General features: G+C 55.4%; 1 protein-coding gene across 1 annotated transcript; it reads left to right on the top strand.

Annotated features, from left to right (window-relative positions):
- Positions 1–1679: 1679 nt before the first annotated feature.
- On the top strand, positions 1680–22991 carry SPG7 (SPG7 matrix AAA peptidase subunit, paraplegin). Its single transcript, XM_070388527.1, has 17 exons — positions 1680–1892; positions 4565–4667; positions 6662–6751; positions 7133–7374; positions 8571–8710; positions 9643–9745; positions 11132–11257; positions 11497–11659; positions 11880–12053; positions 16029–16153; positions 16662–16764; positions 17349–17459; positions 18727–18842; positions 19840–19996; positions 20529–20695; positions 21212–21289; positions 22651–22991. The coding sequence occupies exons 1-17, from the start codon at positions 1710–1712 to the stop codon at positions 22807–22809; spliced, it is 2340 nt and encodes a 779-aa protein (XP_070244628.1). The 5' UTR covers positions 1680–1709; the 3' UTR covers positions 22810–22991.
- Positions 22992–23837: the final 846 nt, after the last annotated feature.

Raw genomic sequence — 23837 nt, 5'->3', positions numbered from 1 at the left:
CTATCCCCAAACACGTTCAAATTTGTTAGAGGCTCTGAGTCACACATTCTCTGGTCGGGTTGAGGAGGGAACCGGGGGAGGGTGGGGCTGGGTCACTTCCTGTCAGGGCGGCATTGCATAAGCTTCAATAGGGTGCAAGGGTGCAAGAAACCACTCTCGGAAGCCTGGTCATGATCATGGTCACGCGACTGATCTAGGGGGAGTGGACGGCAGAATGTGGGCGGGACAATTTAACCAGAGAAAGAAAAACAGTGAAGGAGAAAACCAGGGAGGATGGATGGACTGTGAAAAGAGAAAGTGAGAAAGGCAAGCAGTCCAGATGTGCGGGTCAGGGGCAGTCCCTCTCCACACACAAGAACCTGGCTGCTGGAGCCGAGGACCAATAATCAAGACTCTGCATTTAAAACAATGTTCCTAAATCTTCTGAGCTTCAGGACTTTTACATTATACATGTTACTGCTGTAACATACAAAGCCATAGGGCGGAGAGCACAGGCCCTGAAACGAGTCAGACCAGCTCTGAAACTCTGTGCATCAGTTCTTAGCTGTGACCTCGGAGAAATTACTTTAAAGTGTCCTGAGTCTGTTTCCTTATCTGTAAAACAGATGTAAATGTATCTACGTCTCACATTTGTGAGGATTAAAAGTATGCCTGCTACAGAGCCAAGCCCTAGCTAGCACTCAGTAAGAATGGTTATTGCCTAATGACCTTAGGAATTTGGGGAATACAGAAAAACACAGAAACAAACTTAAAGTCACCATACAGTCAGCAGTCTCAGGGCTAAGCACTCCAGCACCAGACCGCAGGGAGCCTGGGGTCCGAAATCCCAGGGATAAAACCACAGACTCCCCCCCTTCTCCCAGAGATGGAGTGGACTACAGTCTCCTAGGCCATGATCCAGAGCTAGGCATGACTTCTAGAGGGAGTCGGCCTGTCTTCAGGAGAAAAGAATAGTGGAGGAGACGGTTACCTCTTCAAAGTTAAGCATCTGTAGGACAAGACTGCCGGCTGCTCGCGCCCGGGAGCTGGCTCAGCTACCCTGAAGTCCCTGCTCTTACCCTAAGCCCTTTCCTTTTCCTCTCCGTACACAGGGCCCTTGGGGCACCAGCCGGGCAGGCTCTGCGGCCAGAGCCCGGAAGAGCGAAACTTCCCCTCCGCAGCATCCTCCTCGCGCCAAGACTGCGGCGGGGTAGGAGTCAGGGGCCCGGGTCTAGGTGGGAGTCGGACTCAGAGTCTGGATCCGAGGCGGGAGTCGGGGGTCAGGGTTTGGGCCCGAAGTCGGGATCAGGGCCTCAGGCGGGCCCCGCCATCTGCGCACGTCCGCTCCCTTCCGGCTCCCGGGCTCACTCCGCAGCCCCTGGACCCGCTGAGCCAAGTCCTCCCGGGAGCCGCGACCTGGAGCGGCGTCTGATGCCCTCACTCGGGGCGCGCCAGGCTGCAGTTCTACGCGCAGCGCTTGTACTCGCAGTACAAAGTGGCAGCTCAAACCCGCTAAAGAATCCCAGCTGGATTAGAGTTGCAGCGGATCGCTCGGTCACTGAACCCGATCGCGGGGTACCGAGGATTGACCAACAGGCCTGACTTGAAGAGGCCCGACCGCGCAGGCGCCGGGAAGACGCCCGACCGCGCAGGCGCCCCGCGGAGACACCACCTCCCCACCCCCCCGCCCACCGCACCCCCAATAGCGCAGGCGCAGCTTCCGGGTCAACATGGCGGCCGCGTGGCTGCTGCTGCGCGCTCTCCGCCCGGGTCCGGGACCGGGTCCGGGGAGGCTGCGGTGCCCCTATTCGGGCTGGAGCCCAGGCTGCACTTCCGGAGCCAAGTGGAGGTGGCCGAATGACGTCCACAGGCCTCCGATGGGCCCCATCGGGCCTGGAGGCCGAGCCCTGCAGGTAACGTACGGGCCTCCGGCAGCGACGTTTGAGATGGTAATTTGGAATATGCTCTCCGCCGCTTCGGCTTCGTCTTCCGAGAGGCATCTCCTGCCTGCAACTGGAGGAGAGGCGGGCGGCGAGGCCGGCGGGCAGCCCAAGGGAGAAATCAGGGGCGAAGCCGCACAGTTGGACTTTTAAAGCCCTTGTTCGGGCTTCCCTGGTGACTCAGTGGTAAAGAACCAGCCTGCCAATGCCGGATGGTACCCTGCGTGGGTAAAATCTCTGGAGAAGGAACTGGCAAAGCACTGTAGTATTCTTGCCTGGGAAATCCCATGGACGGAAGAGCCTAACGGGCTACAGTCCATGGGGTCGCAAAGAGTCACACAGGATTTAGCGACTAAACAACAGGGCTTGTTTCGTATATTGATATTTTTTGCGCATCTTCCTGGCGTTTTGAAATTGAATCGAGTAAGAGTTTCACGAATATCTAGCAGAGGATTATTTGCATTCATATAGATCAGATCACTCCAGGATGAATTCTAGCGCCTTCCAATTGCTCTGAGCTGTTTTTCGTGTGAGCATTGTAAGTGTATTTTACTCTTATCGTGTAGCTTGCCATGTTATGGACACACATTCATTGACCCTCTGTGTCAAGGCTGTGTTCCAGGCCCTGTTAATGTTAACATTTCACTCTGGAAACAGACCCTAAGTGCTTTTTTCACTGATTTTTTTAGCCCTCTCTTAGGACCCCAACCCTCACATTTTAGGTTGTAATGTATTATTGTATTTTACCATAAGTTGAGGACCAATTTCATACAATAATCCTATTCTACACCCTTTCTGAGTCTGTGAACAACTATAGATCATGGCATCCGGTCCCACCACTTCATGGCAGTAGATGGGGAAACAGTGGCAGACTTCACTTTTGGGGGGCTTCAAAATCACTGCAGATGATGACTGCAGCCATGAAATTAAAAGACACTTACTCCTTGGAAGAAAAGTTATGACCAACCTAGACAGCATATTAAAAAGCAGAGACATTACTTTGCCAACAAAGGTCTGTCTCATCAAGGCTATGGTTTTTCCAGTAGTGATGTTTGGATGTGAGAGTTTGACTATAAAGAAAGCTGAGTGTGGAAGAATTGATGCTTTTGAACTGTGGTGTTGGAGAAAACTCTTGAGAGTCTCTTGGACTGCAAGAAGATCCAACCAGTCCATCCTAAAATAAATCAGTCCTGAATATTCATTGGAAGGACTGATGCTGAAGCTGAAACTCCAATACTCTGGCCACCTGATACAAAGAACTGACTCATTGGAAAAGACCCTGATGCTGGGCAAGACTGAAGACAGGAGGAGAAGGGGACGACAGAGGATGAAATGGTTGGATAGCATCACTGACTCAGTGGACATGAGTTTGAGTAAACTTTGGGAGTTGGTGATGGACAGGGAGGCTTGGCGTGCTGCAATCCATGGTGTGGCAAAGAGTCGGACACGACTGAGTGACTGAACTGAACTGAACTGAATGGATATATTACACTTGTTTTTGTTTTTGATTCTATTGAGAAGGAAAATCATAATTCATTAGTTTTAGTCAGACTTGATTATTCTGTGAAAATAAGCAAGGACTGAAGTAGGCAATTCACACGTACTTGTGGATACTTAACAGATTACCTCACTAACAACTAGAACAGTAATAACATAATCTGGTTTAAACAAACAGCGTTTAGGGTTGACTTTGAAGAATGACTTTTGTGTGTGCTGTGCCTGACACACTGTTCCTCGTTTATGGTGCCCAGTCCACCTCTCTGTGGTTCTCCCTTACATGCCTCCTGGCCATCACTGAACCAAGTATAGTAGTATTAATTAAACTGGATAATAATTGTATGTACTAGGAATTTTTAACCTGTTGCTAACAGGAAATTATATGTAGCATACTCCTTTGGTAAGGAGTTACTTTTCTTCATAATAGCAGCCGACCAGGGATGAACTAAGGGAAAGAATTTAAAATAAATGTATGTATGTTAAGTGTGTTAGTCACTCAGTCTTTGGGAACTAGACTATGGTCCGCTAGACTCCTCTGCCCCTGGAATTCTCCAGGCAAGAATACTGGAATGGATAGCCATTCCCTTTTCCTGGAAATCTTCCCAACCCAGCAATCGTACCCTGGTCTCCTGAATTGCAGCCAGACTCTTTGCCATCTGAGCCACCACGGAAGCCCTTAAAATAAGTAAGTCAATGGAGAAATTGCTACCACTGAGATAGAAAAAGTTAAGTTGGACCATTGACCATATTCAAGTGGGAAACTGGACTTCCTGGGAATGTTCCACAAGGCACGGTTGTCTGGAGATGTTGGGAGCAAAAGGTCTGGACAACCAGTGAAGCCTTTACTGCTTGTGTCCTGAAGGAGCCCTGGGGCACACAACAGCAGCCAGTGTTCCGCACCTCCATTTCAGCGTTTCTTTGACTTGCTTGCTTGCTGTTGACATTTGGAACTTTTTTTTCTTTTGATGTTATGGTAAAACTTTGAAATAATGCTCAGATTATTGGTTCATATTTCAGGGCAGTGGAAATATTACATAAATGAATCTTGGCGCTTTCAGGAAAAATTTTGTATCGGGGGTGAGTTTGCACTGCCAGCTGTGCGGTGGCGTCCGTGTGATTGAGGCTCTGTGACCTTCTTTTCTCTTCAGAGTTTCCAGTTGCGACTGCTAACCCCCACCTTTGAAGGAATCAGCAGATTGTTGGTGAAACAGCACATTGTACAGAATCCAGTTGGACTCTGGAAACTTCTAGGTTTGTATCTTTGAAAAGACAGAAGTGACAGGCAGAACATGTGGCATTTGTGAATAAATTCAGAGGACTGCTTGTTTGACATTGTCAGAAAAAATGAAATCACTAAGAGGCCCTTCAGCTGCTACCCAGTGTGAGCCCTCAGATGGCTCTGAAGTGAAGTTTTTGAGAAGGAAAAACTTAGACAAAAATTGTCTAAGGTCAAAACAGGCCATTTTTGCTTATTTTGAGTTGTCTCTTCTTTGTTTAAAAATTCTGGCCATGATTAGGCTGCTTGTCAAAGGTTTTTCATGTTCTGTAGCCAGCTCCAGTAATGCTTACTAAGGAGCTACAAGCTTAGTAAGAGCTGCTTGACAAAGGTTTTTCATGTTCCCTGGTGGCTCAGATAGTAAAGAATCTGCCTGCAATTCAGGAGAATATGGGTTCCATCCCTAGGTTGGGAAGATCCCCTGAAGAAGGGAATGGCTACCCACTCCAGCATTCTTGCCTGGAGATTCCATCAGCAGAGGAGCCTGGCGGGCTCCAGTCCATGGGGTCACAAAGAGTCGGACGTGACTGAGCAACTAACATTTTCATGTTCTGTAGTGAGCTCCAGCAGTGGTACGAAGCTACAAACTGTGTCTGGTTTATGTGCAGAAATTAAGTAAACATAACTTAATTTTACACTGGAGTTGCACTGTTTTCATGACATCTTGTGATATCCTGCTGTCTCTCTCGCTCTCTTTCTAAAAACTTTTGGCTGCACCCTGTAGCGTATGGGAGCTTAGTTCCTAGACCAGGGATGGAACCTGCGCCCTTGCACTGAAAGGGGGAATCTTAACCACTGGACCACAGAAGAAGCCCCCTGCTGTCTCCTTATCTTAAGTCAAAGGCCTGTAAGGGTTGACACCTATGTTTTTACTCCCCGCTTTATTCATTTGGGACAGGAAAACAGTAGAATCTTCCACTGCTGCAGACAAGCAGCCTTGTGCCTACCCAGTCCCAGCAGCCCACACGTGCCCCAGCGGCAAGCCCTCACCCTCCCAACAGCCCTGTGTCTGGTGGACACAGAGGCGGTTTTATTTGTGATTTTGTTAGTATCTGTGAAGGAAGGTGCAGCCCAGTGACTTTCTGAGGCACTCTCCCCCGTTCTAAGTGCTGATGGGGACAAGCGAGAGCCTCAGTGCGTGGAGCAGGCGCTGCTGTGCCACAGCTGCTTGTGCTGCTCGTTTGTTTAATTCACTGCAGGCGACTGTGTGTGTGGCAAGGGTGGTTCTCCCACAGACCCATGACACTTTCTCAAGTTTATGGTCATAACTTTTATTCCATCATGTTGGCTATTTTAAGTTATAAAAACACTTACCTTCAGTTGAAGTGGTTTATCGTTTATAGTGAGTAAAGATTGTGCCAAGAACGATCATCCAAATTTCTAAATCCTGTGCAGGTAGGTTCTCGATAGTTTATGTTCTGTTGGTTGTCTGGAAGCGTCCTCTTCTCCTGAGTGTATGTGTTAGTGCTCAGTCATGTCCATCTCTTTGCAACCCCATGGACTGTAGCTCGCCAGGCTCCTCTGTCCATGAAATTGCCCAGTCAAGAATACTGCAGTGGGTTGCCATTCCTTTCTGGTCTCCACTGTGGCTCACATGGTAAAGAATTCTGCCTGCAATGCAGGAGGTCCAGGTATGATCCCTGGGTCGGGAAGATCCCCTGGAGAAAGGAATGACAACCCATTCCAGTATTCTTGCCTGGAAATCCCATGTACAGAAGAGCCTGACGGGTTCCAAGGGGGAAAGTTAAGTCCATGGGGTCACAAAGAGTTGGACATGACTGAGTGGCTAAACACTTTTGCTCTCATTCCCGTCTCCAGAAGATCTTTCCAACCCAGGGTTTGAACCCAGGTCTCCTGCATTGCAAGCAGATTATTTACCGTTTGAGCCACCAGGGAAGCCCTTTGTCCTGAATGTCTCCCTGTAATTGCAGGTCTGGTTGCTGTTAAGCACTTTACCCATTTCTTGTAGGAGGCACTTACTATTTTAACACTTCGAGGAGAAAGCAGAAGACCAAGGACAATGATAAAGCCAAGGGGAGGAGCCCTGAGGATGACGAAGGTATATCAGTCTAATTTTTTGGGCAGAGGGGCTGCTTCCCCCGGGGACCTGTGGGATGGAACCCGTGCCTCCTGCATTGGAAGGGCAGTCTTAGCCACAGGACTGCCAGGGAAGTACCCCGGGGAGGTTTTTTACTTTAAAAATGGTTTCATGTTATCTAAGCAGATGGGACCTCAGTGAACAGGAATGTTCGTGACCTTGAACAGCTTGTAATTAGGCACTTTGTTGTAATATTGGCCAAGTGTAGACTGAGCAACTAAGCACAGAGGGTGCAGAGCCCTCGTGCGGGTGTAGGGTGGGGGTGGGGAGGGCCGCGGAGGCGGGGCGCGGGGCCTGGACGTCGAGCTCCGCCCTCCTCTCACGCCTGCTCCCCACCTGCAGAGGAGCGCAGGCGCAGGGAGCGCGAGGACCAGATGTACCGAGAGCGGCTGCGCACCCTGTTCGTCATCGCAGTGATCATGAGTCTGCTCAATGCGCTGGGCTCCAGTGGAGGCAACATCTCCTGGAATGACTTCGTGCACGAGATGCTGGCCAAGGGCGAGGTGCAGCGGGTGCAAGTGGTGCCCGAGAGCGACGTGGTGGAGGTGTACCTGCACCCTGGTGCCGTGGTGTTTGGGCGGCCTGTGAGTGCCGCGCCAGCGGGGGTTGCTTAGAGCGAGCCGTGAGTGTCTTGATTTAAGGAGGAGCCTGGAGGCTTTGAGAAGGGGGCAAGGCCATGTGGCCCTCGGGAAGAGCCGGGAGGGTGGCAGCAAATGTCCAGGGTCCACATGGCATGTGAGCAGCAGGAGGGAGGTGGTGGGGCTGTCGAGGTGGAACCCCTCGGGCTGGGACAGGTCGCAGACAGACAGGTTGGCAAGGACTGGCCCTTGGAAGGAGCAGGAAAGAAAGGGGGCAGAGGAGAGGGACCCTGCTCCTCCCCACCATAGGTGGCCCCCTGCTGTGCGGGCAGGGGAGAGGCAGAAGGGTCTGTGGGCTTCACCCCAGTAGCGGATCTGGCATTGGGGAGTGGAAAGGTAACCTGTGACAGCGCTGGAACCTGGCTGGGTGGACCCTGCTGTGAGGACCTGGCCCTTTAACCTCTGAAGTGGAGCCTGACCACTTATAATGATGGTCGTCTTGCTAGACTTTGAAGAGACTTCAGAGCAGAGGGAGATCTGGTTGCTCTGTTTAAGTTCCAAGAGGTCTTAGAATCAGAGAGGACAGTTTCCTCTGGAAAGCATGGCTTCTGGAAAGATGATTGATGTGGGCTGGGGTGGCAATGATGAGACCTTCACACTAGAGAGCTTAGAATCAAGAGTGGACAATTTCCTCTGGAAAGCATGGCTGCTGGAAAGATGATTGATGTGGGCCAGGGTGGCAGTGATGAGATCTTCCCTCTAGCCTCCAGGAAGTGCCACCCACTTCCTCTTCCTTAGCCTCTTGTCTCCCTGAGGACCGAGGAGCTGCCTCGGTTGACTGTCAGGTCCAGCCGACAGGCAAACAGTGAACTTTTGGAGGGTGACTGCGGGTCTGGATCCCACACTTGAGGCTCCTTGCCAGGGTCTGCTTTGCCCTCCAGCAGAGTGCCAGCCTGGGGCTGAGTTTCAGTCGCATGTGCTGCCCTGCATTTGCTCAAAACCTTCTGTTAGTGAACATTTCACTGTAATTGTGTTTGAGGAAACAATAGCTTTCTAGATGTGGAGGAGGTTGCTGAGCAGCAGGCGTCTGCTTCTGAAGCCCTGTAGCTGTCCGCAGTGTGGCGGGGGCACCGTTCTCTGTCCTCAGGGTCAGCCGTCTGGCCTGTTTGTCACTCTCACGTGCCTCTGCTCTCTGCCCCCAGCGGCTGGCACTGATGTACCGAATGCAGGTGGCAAACATCGACAAATTTGAAGAGAAGCTTCGAGCAGCTGAGGATGAGCTGAATATCGAAGGCAAGGACAGGATTCCAGTTTCCTACAAGCGGACGGGATTCTTTGGAAAGTAGGTTGGTCGTTTCTGGGGGCCTCTGAATTAAACCAGGCTTCACTTTGTGACGTGAGAGACAAAAAGTCCAAACAGAGTCTCACACTGGCTGTGCCCTCAGTGAACTGAGCCCCTGGTGGAGGCAGGCCTGGAGTGGGTGGCGTGGGGCGGGAAGCCTGGAGTTCCTTGGTCACTGCTCCAGTGGTCTGTGGTGCTTCTTGTTTAGCGCAGGGTGGGTTTGCTGCCATCTGCAAACAGGAAAGTGGGGCGGGGAAGGGAGAAGCAGATGTTCCTGGGAACCTATTGGTTCCGTGCAGGGCCTACGGGTGGTGGGATCTGCACCCTTCTGAGGGGGAGCCAGTTACTCGATAGGCCTGGGCGTGTAGCTGGGTGCTGGGACCATGGTGTGCATAGGGCTGTGTCCCCTCATGGGGACTGGCGGCATCTGGGAAGTGCCATGTGTCTGTCACAGCTCCAGCTCCTCAGGGGGCAGGGCCCCCAGGCAGCACCTCTGCTTGTTCTAGGGCGTGGGGGCACACCCCTCTTCATCTGGGGGTGAGGCCCCAGGGTTTGCTCTTTGTACTGTTAGGCTGATTTCGCTTAGTGACCCAAAGCGGTGGCCTACTTTTGAAAGCAAAATGCATGGATGGTGAAGAGCTGCTCTTGGTGGGCATGAGCTGTCCAGGGCTCTGGACAGTGGGTGGTGGTTCTGGCTTCACGCCTGGTTGGTGCTGCCTGCTCAGCACCGCGGTACCCAGACCTGGGCAACATATGAAGGAAAGGAGGTGGTGAGAACTGGATGAGATGCATTTTCAGTGCTGGCTCCACAGGTTGGTCTCAGAGCGAAGGAGTCCTTTTCCTTCTGGGAGGTCTGGGCCCAGCCTGGGTGAGGCGTCTGGGCGCTGCCCGGAGCCGCACCTGAGCCTCTGCCCGCCTGTCTCTCCCGCCAGTGCCCTCTACGCCCTGGGGATGACGGCCGTGGGCCTGGCCATTCTGTGGTATGTTTTCCGTCTGGCTGGGATGACAGGACGGGAAGGCGGATTCAGTGCTTTTGTAAGTTGTGCACATTGTTCCCCTGAACTTGTGCCATTGGGATTTTGTCTGTGTTTGGGCTGAACCCTCTCCTGTAAACGGCAGGATGGGTGCATGGTGGATACTAGCCTGTCAAAGGCCTATCTGGATGTCGTCTGGCAGCTCCTCTTTCCTTCTGTTTGACTGACACGGGGGCTTGGCTCCCCAGCTCTAGCCAAGGCCCCTTTGGTGACGTGGGAGGGGCTGAACCCAAGGGGGTCCATACTACAGTGTGCTCTGCACTTCCCTCTCAGCCGGGCTTGCCTTTTGGGGGGTTCATGTACTAGCTGAGACATCTTTGAAGGTTGTCTTCAAAAGAACAACCTTAATACACTCCACAAGTATCCTCCTGTTCCAGTGCATTCGGCGCAGTATGCCCTCCCTGTCAAGTCATACCTGGCTCATCAGGCACGTCAGCCACAGGCCACAGAGGAGGCCCTCCTGGGAACCGGGGTTGTGGGGGTAGAGTCCCCCTGTCTCTCCCTGAATGGGCCCTTGGGAGCTCTGGATTTGCATCCACACTGGGCAGCGTGGTGTCTCCTGGGGTGCAGTATACCTGGCTCAACCAATGTGATAATTCTTGCACGTTCTGGACTGTTTTTTTGTTGTACTTAAATAATGCTGTGACGAATTCTACACACTGCCTCTTTTGAGAGCTGAAGGAGATTCTGGCTGAGGTGAGCTGCTCACTGAGAGCTTATCTGTCCAGCCAGATTGCTTGCCAAAAATTGACGAGGTGACATTTTTACCAACACTTGCAGAATTGAGTGTCTTTAGGTAACTTTTAGGAGAAGGCAATGGCACCCCACTCCAGTACTCTTGCCTGGAAAACCCCACGGACGGAGGAGCCTGGTGGGCTGCAGTCCATGGGGTCGCTAAGAGTCAGACACGACTGAGCGACTTCACTTTCACTTTTTACTTTCATGCATTGGAGAAGGAAATGGTAACCCACTCCAGTGTTCTTGCCTGGAGAATCCCAGGGACGGGGGAGCCTGGTGGGCTGCCGTCTATGGGGTCACGCAAAGTCAGACACAATTGAAGCGACTTAGCAGTAGCATTAGCAGGTAACTTTTATATAAATCAGTAAAAGAAGTCAGAGACTAATGGGGAAAGTCACATAGAGAAATAAGAACACTCCCACACGGACTTTGTTAAATCACTGGGTTAACGTGGGAAGCTTTTTCCTTTAGGGCAGATTGCTCAGTGCCAGGCAGCCTCTGTCACCGCCTTCATGTGTCTGGACTGTGCCCTTCCCTGCCATCTGAGCGAGTGGAGGGGTGGGAGGACGTGCAGGTGAACCGGCGCCCCGGCTCCTTCGCCCTGCCCCGCTGGGCTGCATAGGGCTCCGCCCTCTATCTTTCTGCCCAGAATCAGCTGAAAATGGCTCGTTTCACGATTGTGGATGGCAAGATGGGGAAAGGAGTCAGCTTCAAAGATGTGGCAGGAATGCATGAAGCCAAACTGGAGGTCAAGGAGTTCGTGGATTATCTGAAGGTGAGCACACAGGGCATGGTGGGCAGGGGGATTGCCTGGCCTGATGCTGCGCTCCCGGTGCGTCCCCTGCTCAGCCCAGACCAATGGTGCCCTGCGCGGCCTGTCACTGTCACGGCGGAGCACTCTGTTCTCCCTGAGCCGTATGGACGGGACCAGTTCAGGACCCAAGCCTTCCAAGGGTCGTGTCTGGATGATTCTCTGGAGCCCAGAGATCAGCCTGCATTCTGCTGCTCTCCTAGAGCCCGGAGCGCTTCCTTCAGCTTGGCGCCAAGGTCCCGAAGGGCGCACTGCTGCTCGGCCCCCCCGGCTGCGGGAAGACGCTGCTGGCCAAGGCAGTGGCCACGGAGGCCCAGGTGCCCTTCCTGGCAATGGCTGGCCCAGAGTTCGTGGAGGTCATTGGAGGTGGGCCCCCTGGCTGCGTATTGGGGGCTTTGAGGGTGAAGGTGGAAACATGTGACCCGTGTGTGGGAGTCATGGGCATGGAAGGAGCAGGTGCTGACATCCTGGGGAGTCCAGGAGGGAACAGGCCAGCCCATGTGTGCCAGAGGCCACCTACTGGGCTTTCCCTGAGAGCAGGGCTCGTGCCATGACCTGTCCACTTCCCCGTCCTCTGTGTCCTCAGGCCTTGGTGCGGCCCGTGTGCGGAGCCTCTTCAAGGAAGCCCGGGCCCGGGCCCCCTGCATCGTGTATATCGACGAGATTGACGCCGTGGGCAAGAAGCGTTCCACCGCTGTGTCCGGCTTCTCCAACACAGAGGAGGAGCAGACGCTCAACCAGCTGCTGGTGGAGATGGACGGTGAGTACCGTGGGGCTGGGATCGGCAGGGATGTTCGTGGACAGTGAGGGTGTGTCAGCACCAGGAGCTCTTCTCCAGCAGGAGGTAACCAAAAACATAGCTTTCAATTTCCCAAAGTCAGGGCAGTAGTGAAACAAGAAAGGAAAGCTGGAAATATCAAGTGGGGTCAGGTCATGACAGTGGTCGTCAGTCTCAGAGGGGGCCAGGGGTCATGCTGACAGGAGTCTCTGTGCCCAGCGTGGGTACAGTGGGTGCCTCAGGTACACTGCCAGGGCCTCTGTGTCAGCTGTCCTTGAGATGACCTCTGGAACTGGCTGCCACACAGTTTTTTAATGGAGTTGTTTTTCTTTTTGAGCTACTCCTGTAAGATCCTCTTTGGTGGGGTGTGTGGGTAAATATTATGTGTTTGTGTTGTTTATAGTAAAGTATACAAACCATAAAATTAAGCCATTTTCACCATTTTTAAGTGCAGAGTTTAATGGCTGAAAGTACGTTCCCAGTGTTGTATAACCATCACCACAGTCCGTCTCCAGAACTTTCTTATCTTCCCAAACACAAACTGTCCCCATTAAATATCAGCTCCACATTCTCCCCTCCCCATGCTCCAGCTGTGCAGGACCCATCTGTAAGTTTTCTTTAATCAGAATTCTAGTTCTGTTCTAGGTCTTGTAAATGAGAAAGATGCTTTTTTCTCAAAGTAGTTTTGGTCCTAAGAGAACCATTTATTGGTGTATTTATTTTCCTCTTTAAAGTATTCTTAGTGTTTGGGATGGTGGATCTGGTGACCAGTGTGTGGGGCAATGGATTATGGTTGTATGTGGCTAAAGGTGAAACTTTTTTTAGCCTCTTATTTTCAAAGTCTCAGACTTACAAAAGCACTGCAGAAGCAGTCAGAATTCCTATAAGCGTCCTCCCCCCCACCCCCGCAGCCTGAAGGCCTACATGGAAGAGGCGTGACGTGGGTGTTGGGCAGATGTGCGCTTCTGCAGGGCCCAGGGCAGGCTCGTGTTGCCTCAGTGTCTTGTCTCCTTAGTCTTCTCCAGCCTGGGCCTGACTCCCCCTCCTTGCCTTTGTGGCTGTGACACTTCCTCCAGGTCAGGCCTGGGAAAGGACGTCCTTAGAGCGAGGTCCAGCCCGGGTGTTGGCAAGAGCCATGCAGCTGGCCTTGGCGCCCACGCCCCCTGACCCTGGTGCCGGGACTCAGGCCTGCAGCTGGGCAGGTCAGGGGCTGATACACGGGAGTGTTTCATCATGTGAAAGCCCCGCAGGTTCAAAATCAAAGTGATTTCTCACAGGGCGAGGAAAGGGCGGCCTCGTCAGGGCCTGAGGACCGTTTGCATCTGGGGGTGCCCCTGCAGACCCCCATCCCTCTCTGCATCTGGGTGTGTCAGTCAGAACAGCTCAGGGTCTCTGCCCCATGGTCAAGGTCTGAGGGGCCGTCTTCCTGGGGAGGACGTGCCCAAGAACTGTGGACCTGAGACATGGCTGTATGAGATGCTCCTTGGGGATGGGGTCCCCAGTGGGGTCTGCCTCCCACCCCACCCCCGGCTCTGACCTGCCCCTCCCTGTGTGCTGGGCTATGAGCGGCTGGATCCTGAGTGTGCCGTCTGTTCGTGTGCAAGTTAGACTCCTGCTCCCCAGATATCCCATTGTAAGATGTGATGAGTCTGCTGTCAGAAGTGCAGACAGGACTGTGACCTCTGGCTTTCTTTAGAAAGATGGGCAACGTGGTGCTCCTATGGGACATGGGCAGAGCATCTTGAAGCCACTCTCGTGGGGGCGGTGCAGGGACATGGTGGGGTGCCCCTCTCCTCTCGGAGCAGGGGTTTCCTGACATGTCGTCAGGCTAAAGCACAGCCCTGCGCCTAGTCGTGACCTTGTGCAGGTGATGGGGGGACTCCCTTGTGGCCCTAGGGCAACAATCCCCCCACCCCTGCTCCTGTTGTTGTTTGCACTTGAAGCCAGAGACCAACCCTCCAGGCAACGTGCACCCCCAGGAAGCATTCCCAGCTGGCACCTTCTCTGCTCCTCTGTGCTGCTGGCAGGGGGGTGACTTCTTCCGGCTCTGCTGCAGCCGTGAGAGTCCCTGCTCCCTCCTCGGACACCCCCCAGAAGCCCTGGCAAGGCTGGGCTGCTGCGAAGGGGCCTTTGTGCACAGAGACAGCTGAGCCTCTTCCGCCTGCAGGGGCAACTGAGGAGCCTTTGTCACCCATCGGGGAGGAGTGGGCGCTGGCCGTGGGAAGCCAGCGCTAGAGGAAGCCCACCACACAGGCGGAGGCCGGGCACCTGCCACCCCTCTCACAGCCTGATGGGCAGAGAGAGGCCTTTGAGCTCAATGCCCCACGGTGGACATTTCTGTCCACACCCCCGTGGACTTGATTCTGCCCAAGTTCATGGAAAAGCCCAGTATCTAACCAGCAAGGACCTATAGTCAGTGCCTCGTAATGACGTGTGATGGAGGAAAACCTGTGAGAACGTACATCGGTACATACGTATATGCGAACATAGTGGGGCCACTGTTGTGTACGTGAGCACTGTAAATAACATACACTTCAATAAAAATAGAAAGGAAGCAAAGGGAGCCACAGGTGGCCCTCCCACGGCCTAATGTGGAAAAACATTAGCCTGTGACCCGTGTTGGCTGAATCTGCAGGAGGCATGCTGCTTGGTCCTGGCTCAGTATGTGTGGATGCCGGCGGCTCCAGCACGTTTTGCTGAAGCACCGTCCTCCCGCGCTGAGCCGTCACCACCTCGCGAGCGCAGCCAGTGCCTCTGCAGAGCCTGTTCTCAGCTCTCTAGTGCTGGGCCGTGACTCCGTCCTCAAACACGCATCACTTGTCATTTAGCTGTGCACTCAGTCTTTGATCAAGGTAGTGGCAACAGCAGACGTGGTGAGGATGAGGAGACTGGATCCCAGACCCCATTGTGAACCCGGGCCCTCAAGTGAGTGAAGCAGCTGTGAAAAGGAGTCCGTGAAGCAAACCTGACCCCCTGCAGCGGGGGTGGACAGCATGCTGCCTCTCGGGCTGGCTCTGAACAGACTGAGCACGCCCAATCTGCACGCTGATCCGGTGTCCACAGAACACGGTACTCCAGTGTTCCCTTGCTGAACACCCTGGAAAGAGCCTGTGCGACCTTCAGTGGGTGCCTGGCTGAGCTCTGTGTGCTTACCCGGCTACAGTGCAGACACCAGGTGTTGTTATGCAAGCCTGCCTGACTGGACCTCAGGATTTATGCCAAATGAGAGGGTCACCTCAGAGAGTATAAATCATCTGATCCAATCATCTGAGATTGTGCAAATGACAGAATTCTAGAGAACAGAGAGATGAGTAGTTGTGAGGGGCTGGCACAGTGAGGTTTTCATGGTGATGGTAGTGGAGGGGCACGTGCCCAGCCACTGGGGGCAGCATACGGCCTGTGCCTGCAGCGTGGGCCCTGCATAGGAGTCAGCACTCAGCCGTGGGGACGTCTGTACGGTGTCACCCTCTCGTGTGTCCACAACTGTGAGTCCCTAAACCAGCCCTGTGGCAGGTTGCTGACAGAGGCCGTTCTGTGGGAGCGCCCTCCTGGAGCCCCTGGCATGGCTGTTGTTTTCTCCTGTATCCTTTGTTTCTGCCGTTTTTCAGTGTCTTTTCACTGTTACATAATCTCACGGCCTGTGTTCATAGCCCTGGCCTGTGGCAAGCAGGCATTTGGGGAACCCTAAGGGGCAGCCCAGGCAGGAGGCTGAGACAAGCTATGGGGGTGCCCCTCTGTCCCCAGGTGGCCCAGGGAGTAGAGTCCGGTCTGTCCAGGGCCCTGGCCTCCAGCAAGCCTCTCGTTTCCGTGGGAGACTTTGGCTTTTCCGGCAGTGCAGCTGTGCCTCTTGCACACTGGGTGGTCCTCATTTTTTCTGGTGGTGTTGCTATCGGTGGCGGTCTGGGGAAGCTGCCCGGTTGGGGTCTGCACCTTCACGGCCACTGTCTGTCCCTCCAGGAATGGGTACCACCGACCACGTCATCGTCCTGGCGGCCACCAACCGAGCTGACATTTTGGACAACGCTCTGCTAAGGCCGGGCCGACTGGACAGGCACGTTTTCATCGACCTTCCCACGCTGCAGGTCAGTGCGACCCTGCTGGTCCATCCAGGCTCCCTGCCCTTCTTCTGGTTTTGACTCTCACTGACCTTTATGATGAGACGTTTGGGCTGAGTTCCTTGGATAGCATTTGCAGAGCCTCACGCCCATGTGCTGGTGGCTTTGGAGAGTGAGCTGCACGGTGGCCCTGACGGGGTGGACGGCTGTGAGCCCTGGGACCTCTTGGCCCTGCTGCCTCAGGCCTCAACTTGGACACCCACCTCTGAGGTGTTGGGCCTTCCTGGTGGCTCCCAAGGGAGCAGGAGACCCCACAGGAGCAGGGAAGGGTCCGGAGGGTGAGTGTAGCAGGTGGCTGGCAGGTTAGTATTTCCGTGGAGACACGCGTGGAGGTATCGTTTGCAGCTCTTGAGTTGGTTTCTGAGAGTAGAAGCTGACCTCACAGCCAGCGGCTCCTGATCAGCAGGCAGGGAGCCGGCACTGTGGCCTTTGTCCCGTGGCCTTTGACCTGTGGCCTTTGCCCTCTGTCCTTTAGGAAAGGAAGGAGATCTTTGAGCAGCACCTGAAGAGCCTGAAGCTGACGCGGGCCAGCAGCTTTTACTCCCAGCGGCTGGCGGAGCTGACACCTGGGTTCAGTGGTAGGGCCGTAGGGGCGCTGGTCCTAGTCTGGGGTCAACGGGAGCGGACCTCCCCAGGAACTCTCCAGCCCTGCTCTGGGCTCCTCGGCCAGCACAGCTGGGGTGGGAGTGGTGTGCGCCCAGCAGGCAGGGGTAGAGGGACTCCTCCCCAAGGTTCTGTCCCGTGCCCCAGGGTGGTCCCAGCCTTGCTCCCTCCCACTGCTCCCCACCAGAGGCGACCCTGCGAGGCCGTGTCCCTCCCCGCCACCTTCTCCATGTTATCACAAATCTAGATTTTTCTGTACGGTTCTCATTTCACAGGGGGATGTAAATAAAAACCCCTGTTATCGTGGTGTAAATCCTTGTTATCATGGTGTAAGTTTCTTCCCTTTGGACCTTTAACACCCTGAACTAGAACCTCATGGGTGTCAAGAACCTTTCTCATTCCTCAGTGCGTGTCTGAAACAGTGGGTGGAAGGAAAGAGGGGGTCCAGAGAGGCTGCTTGCTGAGCACAGCTGTGGGGCAACTCGAGGGGGACAGGGTGGCTCTCCTGCCACCCCCATACCTCTGTGTCTACTAACACCCCCCACCCCCGTGCTGACAGGCGCTGACATTGCCAACATCTGTAACGAGGCTGCGTTGCACGCGGCGCGGGAGGGGCACATGGCTGTGCACACATCCAACCTGGACTACGCCGTGGAGCGTGTCGTGGCCGGTACGCGGACTCGTCTTTACGGGGCTGGAGGGGGCAGGCCTAGACATTGTGTGATGGCATTATTGCCCCAGAGGGAACACAGGCCACCTGTTCCTGCTTCTCTGTCAGGTGTGACTTGTTCTCCTTAGTTTGAGATACTCTCTGTTGACCAGGAGCAGGCGTGCTCTTGAAACAGAAATATAGAAGGATCTTGCAAACTCAGCATCCTCGGCCCACCAGCTGATGGGCGGTGCCGGACAGCTGCTGTCCACATGGGCAGGAGTTGGAGCCGCTGCTCCTGAGGTCGAGGAGGAGGCCTTTTATGCCAGGGTCTCCGTGCCCTGTCGGGGGGAAGGGGAGGGCGGTGTCTGGGCAGTGCTTTCCTGCTGTTGGATGTGGAATGCATGGACTTCTGTGAGGAGAGCAGGCCAGGGCTCCCGTAGCCCCTGTGGCAACACCAGACATGGTGTGTCTTATCCTTAAATGGAATTCCACCCAAGGCACCGAGCGGGATGCCGAGGAAGCCACGCCTCGCTCAGATGGCCGTCCCCCTCAGTCTTTCAGACCTAGGACAGACCCTCCGCAGTGGGGACAGCGAGTACGCGAGGACAGAAGGGCTCGCCTCGAGGTTCCTCACTAGATCAGAGTTTACATAAGCCAGTTGTTTTGCATGAAAAGTGATATGCTTGCAGCAAGTGTGTTCTAAGTGGGAAAGACTAGAGAAGAGTGCCCAGAATCCTGCCCGAGCGTACAGCGCCTCGAGCAGGGTACTCCCTCGCGGCAGCCGCCAGGGCCCAGGGACAGCCCGACTGCCACAGCCAGCACGTAGGACGTGTCCTCTCGAAGCTGGCGGCGTAGGTGGTCCTGGTCGCATCCCTGAACCCAGGGCTTACTCAGGGGTAACGACGAGTGGACAGTGGGTGAGGCCTCAGCAGTGACCTGAGCAGGGGATGTAATGAAAGGTTATGAGGTGAAGGGTCAGCGATTCAGGTAAGAGGACTGGACAGTCGCAGGCTGCAGCTGCCCTGCTAGGTCATGCCGTCGGCCCCGCAGCCCAGCGAGGGCCATGTTGAAGGGGCTGCAGTCCACGGAGTTTTGAGTGGTGGGGTCAGTGGGCTGAGCGAGGCTCCTGCGGCATCCTCACAGTCTGAGCAGCCGGGGAGAGGATGGGTGGCTGGGCTGGGGACACAGAAGCTGAGAGTCCGGTGGCGACTTTGCGTTGGCACCTCAGGAATGTGCCTGCCATGTACTTGGGATGCCTGAGCTCACTTTTCTGATCTTCTTTCAGGGACTGCCAAGAAGAGCAAAGTCCTTTCCAAGGAAGAGCAGAAGGTGGTTGCGTTCCATGAGTCGGGCCACGCCCTGGTGGGCTGGCTGCTGGAGCACACGGAGGCTGTGATGAAGGTGTGTGTGGGCAGCCCTGGCCTGGCTGCCCAGTTGGGCTCACTTTGGAAGGCCCACGTTTTGTGCCTGGAGGGGTGGGGGTGGGTGACCGTGGGAAGGCCACATGATGACCTGCAGTCTCCCTCCCCATCTGCATGGTAGGTTGTGGAAATAAGAACTGCCGGGCGAACCATCAGCTCTGAGATGTGCTGACTTAGAAAGGAGGTCAGCACGTTATGTACGTGGCAGGGCTAATGCCATGACGCCACCCCTGGTGGTAACATTCTGACCGGGGGTCCCTGAGTGACCACCAGGGACAATGCCCATGTTGGGGACATGGGTGCCCCGTGTTGAGGGTTGTAACTGCCCGCCGCTTGGACCTGTCCCCCCTCACTCCTTGTTCCCTGACCTCCAGACAGAGGGCTGTGCTGGCAGCTGCAACCTGGGTACAGGTGTCTCCCAGGGGCGTCGGCTACAGCTGAGCATTGCTGTCAGGCTGCCTTGGATGGTGCCCCGCTACTCAGGCTGGTCTGTCATGTCCTCTGCAGAGGGCTGTGACTGAGACCCGTGTACGTGTGAGAAGACCCAGTAATTAAGATCAGTGTCTTCATGCAGTATCTCAAGAAAATGAATGTAGGACATTCATTTGGTGCCTGAGGGCCAGGTAGACGAGTTGTGCTAAGAAGGTCCTCTCGCTCGCACCCAGTCCCTGCCAGCCAGCGTGGTGACGTGCACTCCTCGGAACCTCGGGGTGGCCTCTTAAGGCTGTGACCCTCAGACCTGTGCCTGTTCGGGGCCGGCCTCATCATGTGGGCTCATCTCTCATCGTCACCGTTCTTTCCTTCATGGACACGTGGTCATGTGTGGGGTCCTCACGCCCTTCTCTGCAAATGCTGTTAGAAATATGGGGGCCTCGGATTGACTTCCTTGCTTCGAACCCTCTGAGCAAAGACTATCTTGTGCCCCCTCGTCTCTGAAGCCTGGGTCCTGCCGGCTAACAGACCACCTCACTGTGCAGGTGTCCATCACTCCTCGGACCAATGCAGCCCTGGGCTTCGCTCAGATGCTCCCGAGAGACCAGCACCTCTTCACCAGGGAGCAGCTGTTCGAGCGCATGTGCATGGCCCTGGGCGGCCGTGCATCCGAGTCCATCTCTTTCAACAGGGTCACTTCCGGTGAGCAGCAGCTCCTGCGCTGCTTCGGTGCCCTCAGCCCTTCCTCGAGGGAGAGGGAATCTGTGGAGGGGTCTAAATAGTGGGATGCACATACCATGTTGAATTTCATTAAGGGTTGTGTTTGGCTGCACTGGTCTTGGTTGCGGCGTGCAGGCTTTTCATTGTGGTGGCTTTTCTTGTTACTGAGCGTGGGCCCTGGGGGGCACTTGGGCTTCGGTAGTTGTGGCCCATGGGCTTAGCTGCTCCTCAGCATGTGGGATCTTCGTGGACCTGGGATTGAACCCATGCCTCCAACATTGGCAGCTGGATTCCCAATCACTGGACCACCAGGGAAACCCCGAGTTGTTTTTTCACAGAAAAGAAAAATGTTTTAAGTTTAAAGGACCAGCAACAGGGCACAGTTGTTCCCTGGGTTCCCACCTCTGCTGTCAGGGTACAGTGGTCCCTGGGTACTGCCTCTGCTGTCAGGGCTGGTGGGGTCCCTGACCTGCAGTTGCAGGGAACCACCTCCTTTTCTGATCCCACACTCCAGGGGCACAGGACGACTTGCGGAAGGTCACCCGCATCGCCTACTCCATGGTGAAGCAGTTTGGGATGGCACCCAGCATCGGGCCTGTCTCCTTCCCCGAGGCCCAGGAGGGCGTCACGGGCATCGGACGGCGTCCATTCAGCCAGGGCCTCCAGCAGATGATGGACCACGTTAGTCCCTCCCAGCCCGAGCCATGTGTGTGGGGAGGGGGTTTGGTGTGCTGGCCCCGTGCCCACAGGAGCTGAGGTTCTGGGTAAGGACCCACTGGCTCCTGATGGAACTGTGGGTGCTACAGGGCCATCAGGGACAGCGAATAAATGCCTCCGGGGACAGAGCCAGTGCCTGTGATCTCTGCAGCCTGAGGAGATGGCCAGGCAGTGTCACCACCCTCAGACAGCTCTGGCAGCCTGGTGCACTGGCACGTAGACAGCCTTGGGTGTGGAGGATGAAATGGGGTCCCAGGCTCCAGGAGCTGGCAGCCCCTTGCACAGGGGGTTCCCGGGGTGGGGGTGAGGGCAGGAGACTCTTGGCCACCGTGCTCTCCTGTCCCCTGTAAGACGCAAAAGGCCGTGTTCTGAACTCGTGCCTTAGTTTCTTCCACGTGCCTTAGTGCTGGGGCCAGGCCGCAGGGGACTCCGTGCGCAGCAGCAGCCATCCTGACCATCACACATCTTCTCCCTTCGCAGGAAGCGAGGCTGCTGGTGGCCACTGCCTATAGGCACACGGAACAGGTGCTTCGGGACAACCTGGACAAGCTCCACGCGGTGAGCCTCTGCTGTCCCCGGCCCCACGCCTGCCAGGAGCTGGGCCCACTGTCACTTCACACTGATGCAGCCACTCACCCTTCCCAGAAAACCACATGACCAACAGACCCCATCCAGCTCAGCTGGATCCAGCATCTTCCCTGCCTTGCTTAGCCTCATGTCACGCACCTGCCAGGCCAGGGCCAGTTTCTTCAGGGCAGACAGGAGGATGCTGCCAGCCCTCGGGCCCATTACCAGCTTCAGTGTGCAGTGGGTCTGGTTGATGTGGCTTAAGCCCTTTCCAATTCAAAGTTCTGGAAATTTTACACTAAACATTAAAGCTCAGAAGAGTTTCAGATGCACAGGGAGCTGCAAACATGGCACAGAGCCCTCAGCCCATGAACACTCCCCCCATCAGTCAGGCTTGTTTTCTGCAACCCAGTGACCACCACGCCCACACTTCACCCAGGTCACCTTCTGTTCTCGGTGCTCACGTCTGCCAGGCCCTCTTGGCTGAGATAGTCCCCCTCCTATTACAGACAGCAGAGCATGAGGGCTGGTCTAGTGTGTGGGGAGCAACCCCGGTTGGGCTGTGTGTGATGTCATCACAGTGATGCTGGGTGTTGGGTCTGGAGTGACCCCAGAGGCAGTGTCTCTGGACCTAGTGAAGGGGCAGCTCCTGGTGGATGGTCAGCTGTTTATTCAAGGCAACGTTGTGGGGACTGTGGTGTCACGTTCTCAAGACCAGCAACACCTGCCTGCGTGGAGCCATGGGCAGTGCAGAACCTGCCAGGACCCTGTCATGGGAGCCGAGTCTGTGCTGCTGCTGTGACCTGCCCGCACCGTCCTGGAGTTCCAGGACTGAGTGCCACACAACTTACCCTGGGCACCGCCTTCAGGTCGGCCCTCCCTGCCCACAATTCTGCGTCTGCGGCTTGTAGGTCCCGAGTCCTGCAGTCAGGTTCATTGAAGAAAATCCTGAGTGCGAGCAGAGCCTTGCAGTTGAAGCCTGTGTTGTCCAAGGGCCAGCTGTCAGAGCAGTCAGTGTGGGGGTGACGGGAACCCGTCACTGGGGGCTATATCCTGCACATCACCTCCACTGCCCCTCCATGCTGACACTCACATGCATTTGCAGAAGAAATCCAAGTTGCCCAAAATAAACAGATTAGGAAGGGAAGTAGAAAAGTTAATGAGGCTGGCAGCTGGGCTTGTCTCTAAGGTGGAGACAGGGAGCAATTCTTTGCATGGGCTGCCCGCCTGTGCTGCATCCCTGGGAAGTGGCAGGTCTGGGAGGCCAGGCCCTCCCCCTTCCGCGCTCTGCTCTCAAAGGGCTCTTGTCTGGGCCCCCATCTGCCGCTCACACTGCCCTCTTGTTCCTCCAGCTGGCGAGTGCCCTGCTGGAAAAGGAAGTGATCAACTACGAGGACATCGAGGCCCTCATCGGCCCTCCGCCCCACGGGCCCAAGAAAAAGATCGCGCCGCAGAAGTGGAGCGATGCCCAGAGGGAGAAGCAGGACTCGGGGGAGGAGGAGGGGGCCTAGCAGCTGCCTCTGCTTGGGGAGGAGGCATCTTGGCCCCGGTAGTGCCCCCACCACCACCCCTGTTCTGGTGCTGGCCAGGGGGCCGGGCATGCAGTCCTCGCCTCTCAGCCCTCGCTGGTCAAGACCCCCCAAGATCTATTTATTGACTTCCTTGCCTGGAGGAATAAAAGGCTCTGCCGAAATGGGTGGTTCATCTATGTTTATGGGTTGTCCTCGTGTGGAAAGGTCACCTGTGCTCATCACAGGTGCGCATGGAGTGGCCCCATCTCAGGAGGGAGCTGAACAGTTTCACAGTTTGAGGCTCCTCCTGGCCCCTGAAACCTGGTCAGAATATCTCCAGCTCTGCACAGGAAGGACCTCTGAGCCCCTTGCTGCCTATCCTCTGTGGGGCCCTGTCCTGGGCTCGCTGGCCCACGGTCAGAGCCAGGGGCAGGCGCTGGGGCTGGAGGAGTAAGGCATGGCCACCTCCTGCAGTGTGGACGTGGGCCCCTGGCGGATGTCTAGAGGATGGGGAGGGAAGCCTGTGCTCCTGCGTGGTCAGCTCTGCCCTGATGGTGTCCTGGATCAGGGATCCCGTGTCTGCAGGGTGAGAGGTCAGCTGTGCAGGAACCAGCTTCCTTTTCTAGGACTCAGGAGCGGCAGGGGGCACAGACAGACGAGGTGCACTCAGGGCCCCAGTCCCCTGTGACACGACCTGCTGCTTGTTACTTCCCCTTCTGTGCCAGCGCCTGGAGCCGCCCCCATGCCCAGTGCCCCAAAGAAGCACAGGGACAGGGCAGGTGCAGGTGCCCACCCAAGGAGGGGCCCTGAGGGGACACCTTGCCTCTGTCCTATCCTGTTTAATTCCTGAAGACAGCCTGGAGTTAGGAGGGTGGGGCCCTTCTGTGACCTCACTGGGACATGGCCAAGCTCACCCCCTTGTACTTTACATTAAAACAGCCAGTGTCTGGTGACACTTAGCCAGGAATAGGCTGTTAATGGGGTGAAGAGGGGCACCTCATTGTAGTGGAGGAAGTGCAGCCTGCCTT

The sequence above is a fragment of the Bos mutus genome, chromosome 18 (assembly GCF_027580195.1).
Source record: "Bos mutus isolate GX-2022 chromosome 18, NWIPB_WYAK_1.1, whole genome shotgun sequence".
In the NCBI taxonomy this organism is placed as follows: domain Eukaryota; kingdom Metazoa; phylum Chordata; class Mammalia; order Artiodactyla; family Bovidae; genus Bos; species Bos mutus.
This window is presented reverse-complemented; position numbering and strand designations above follow the sequence as displayed.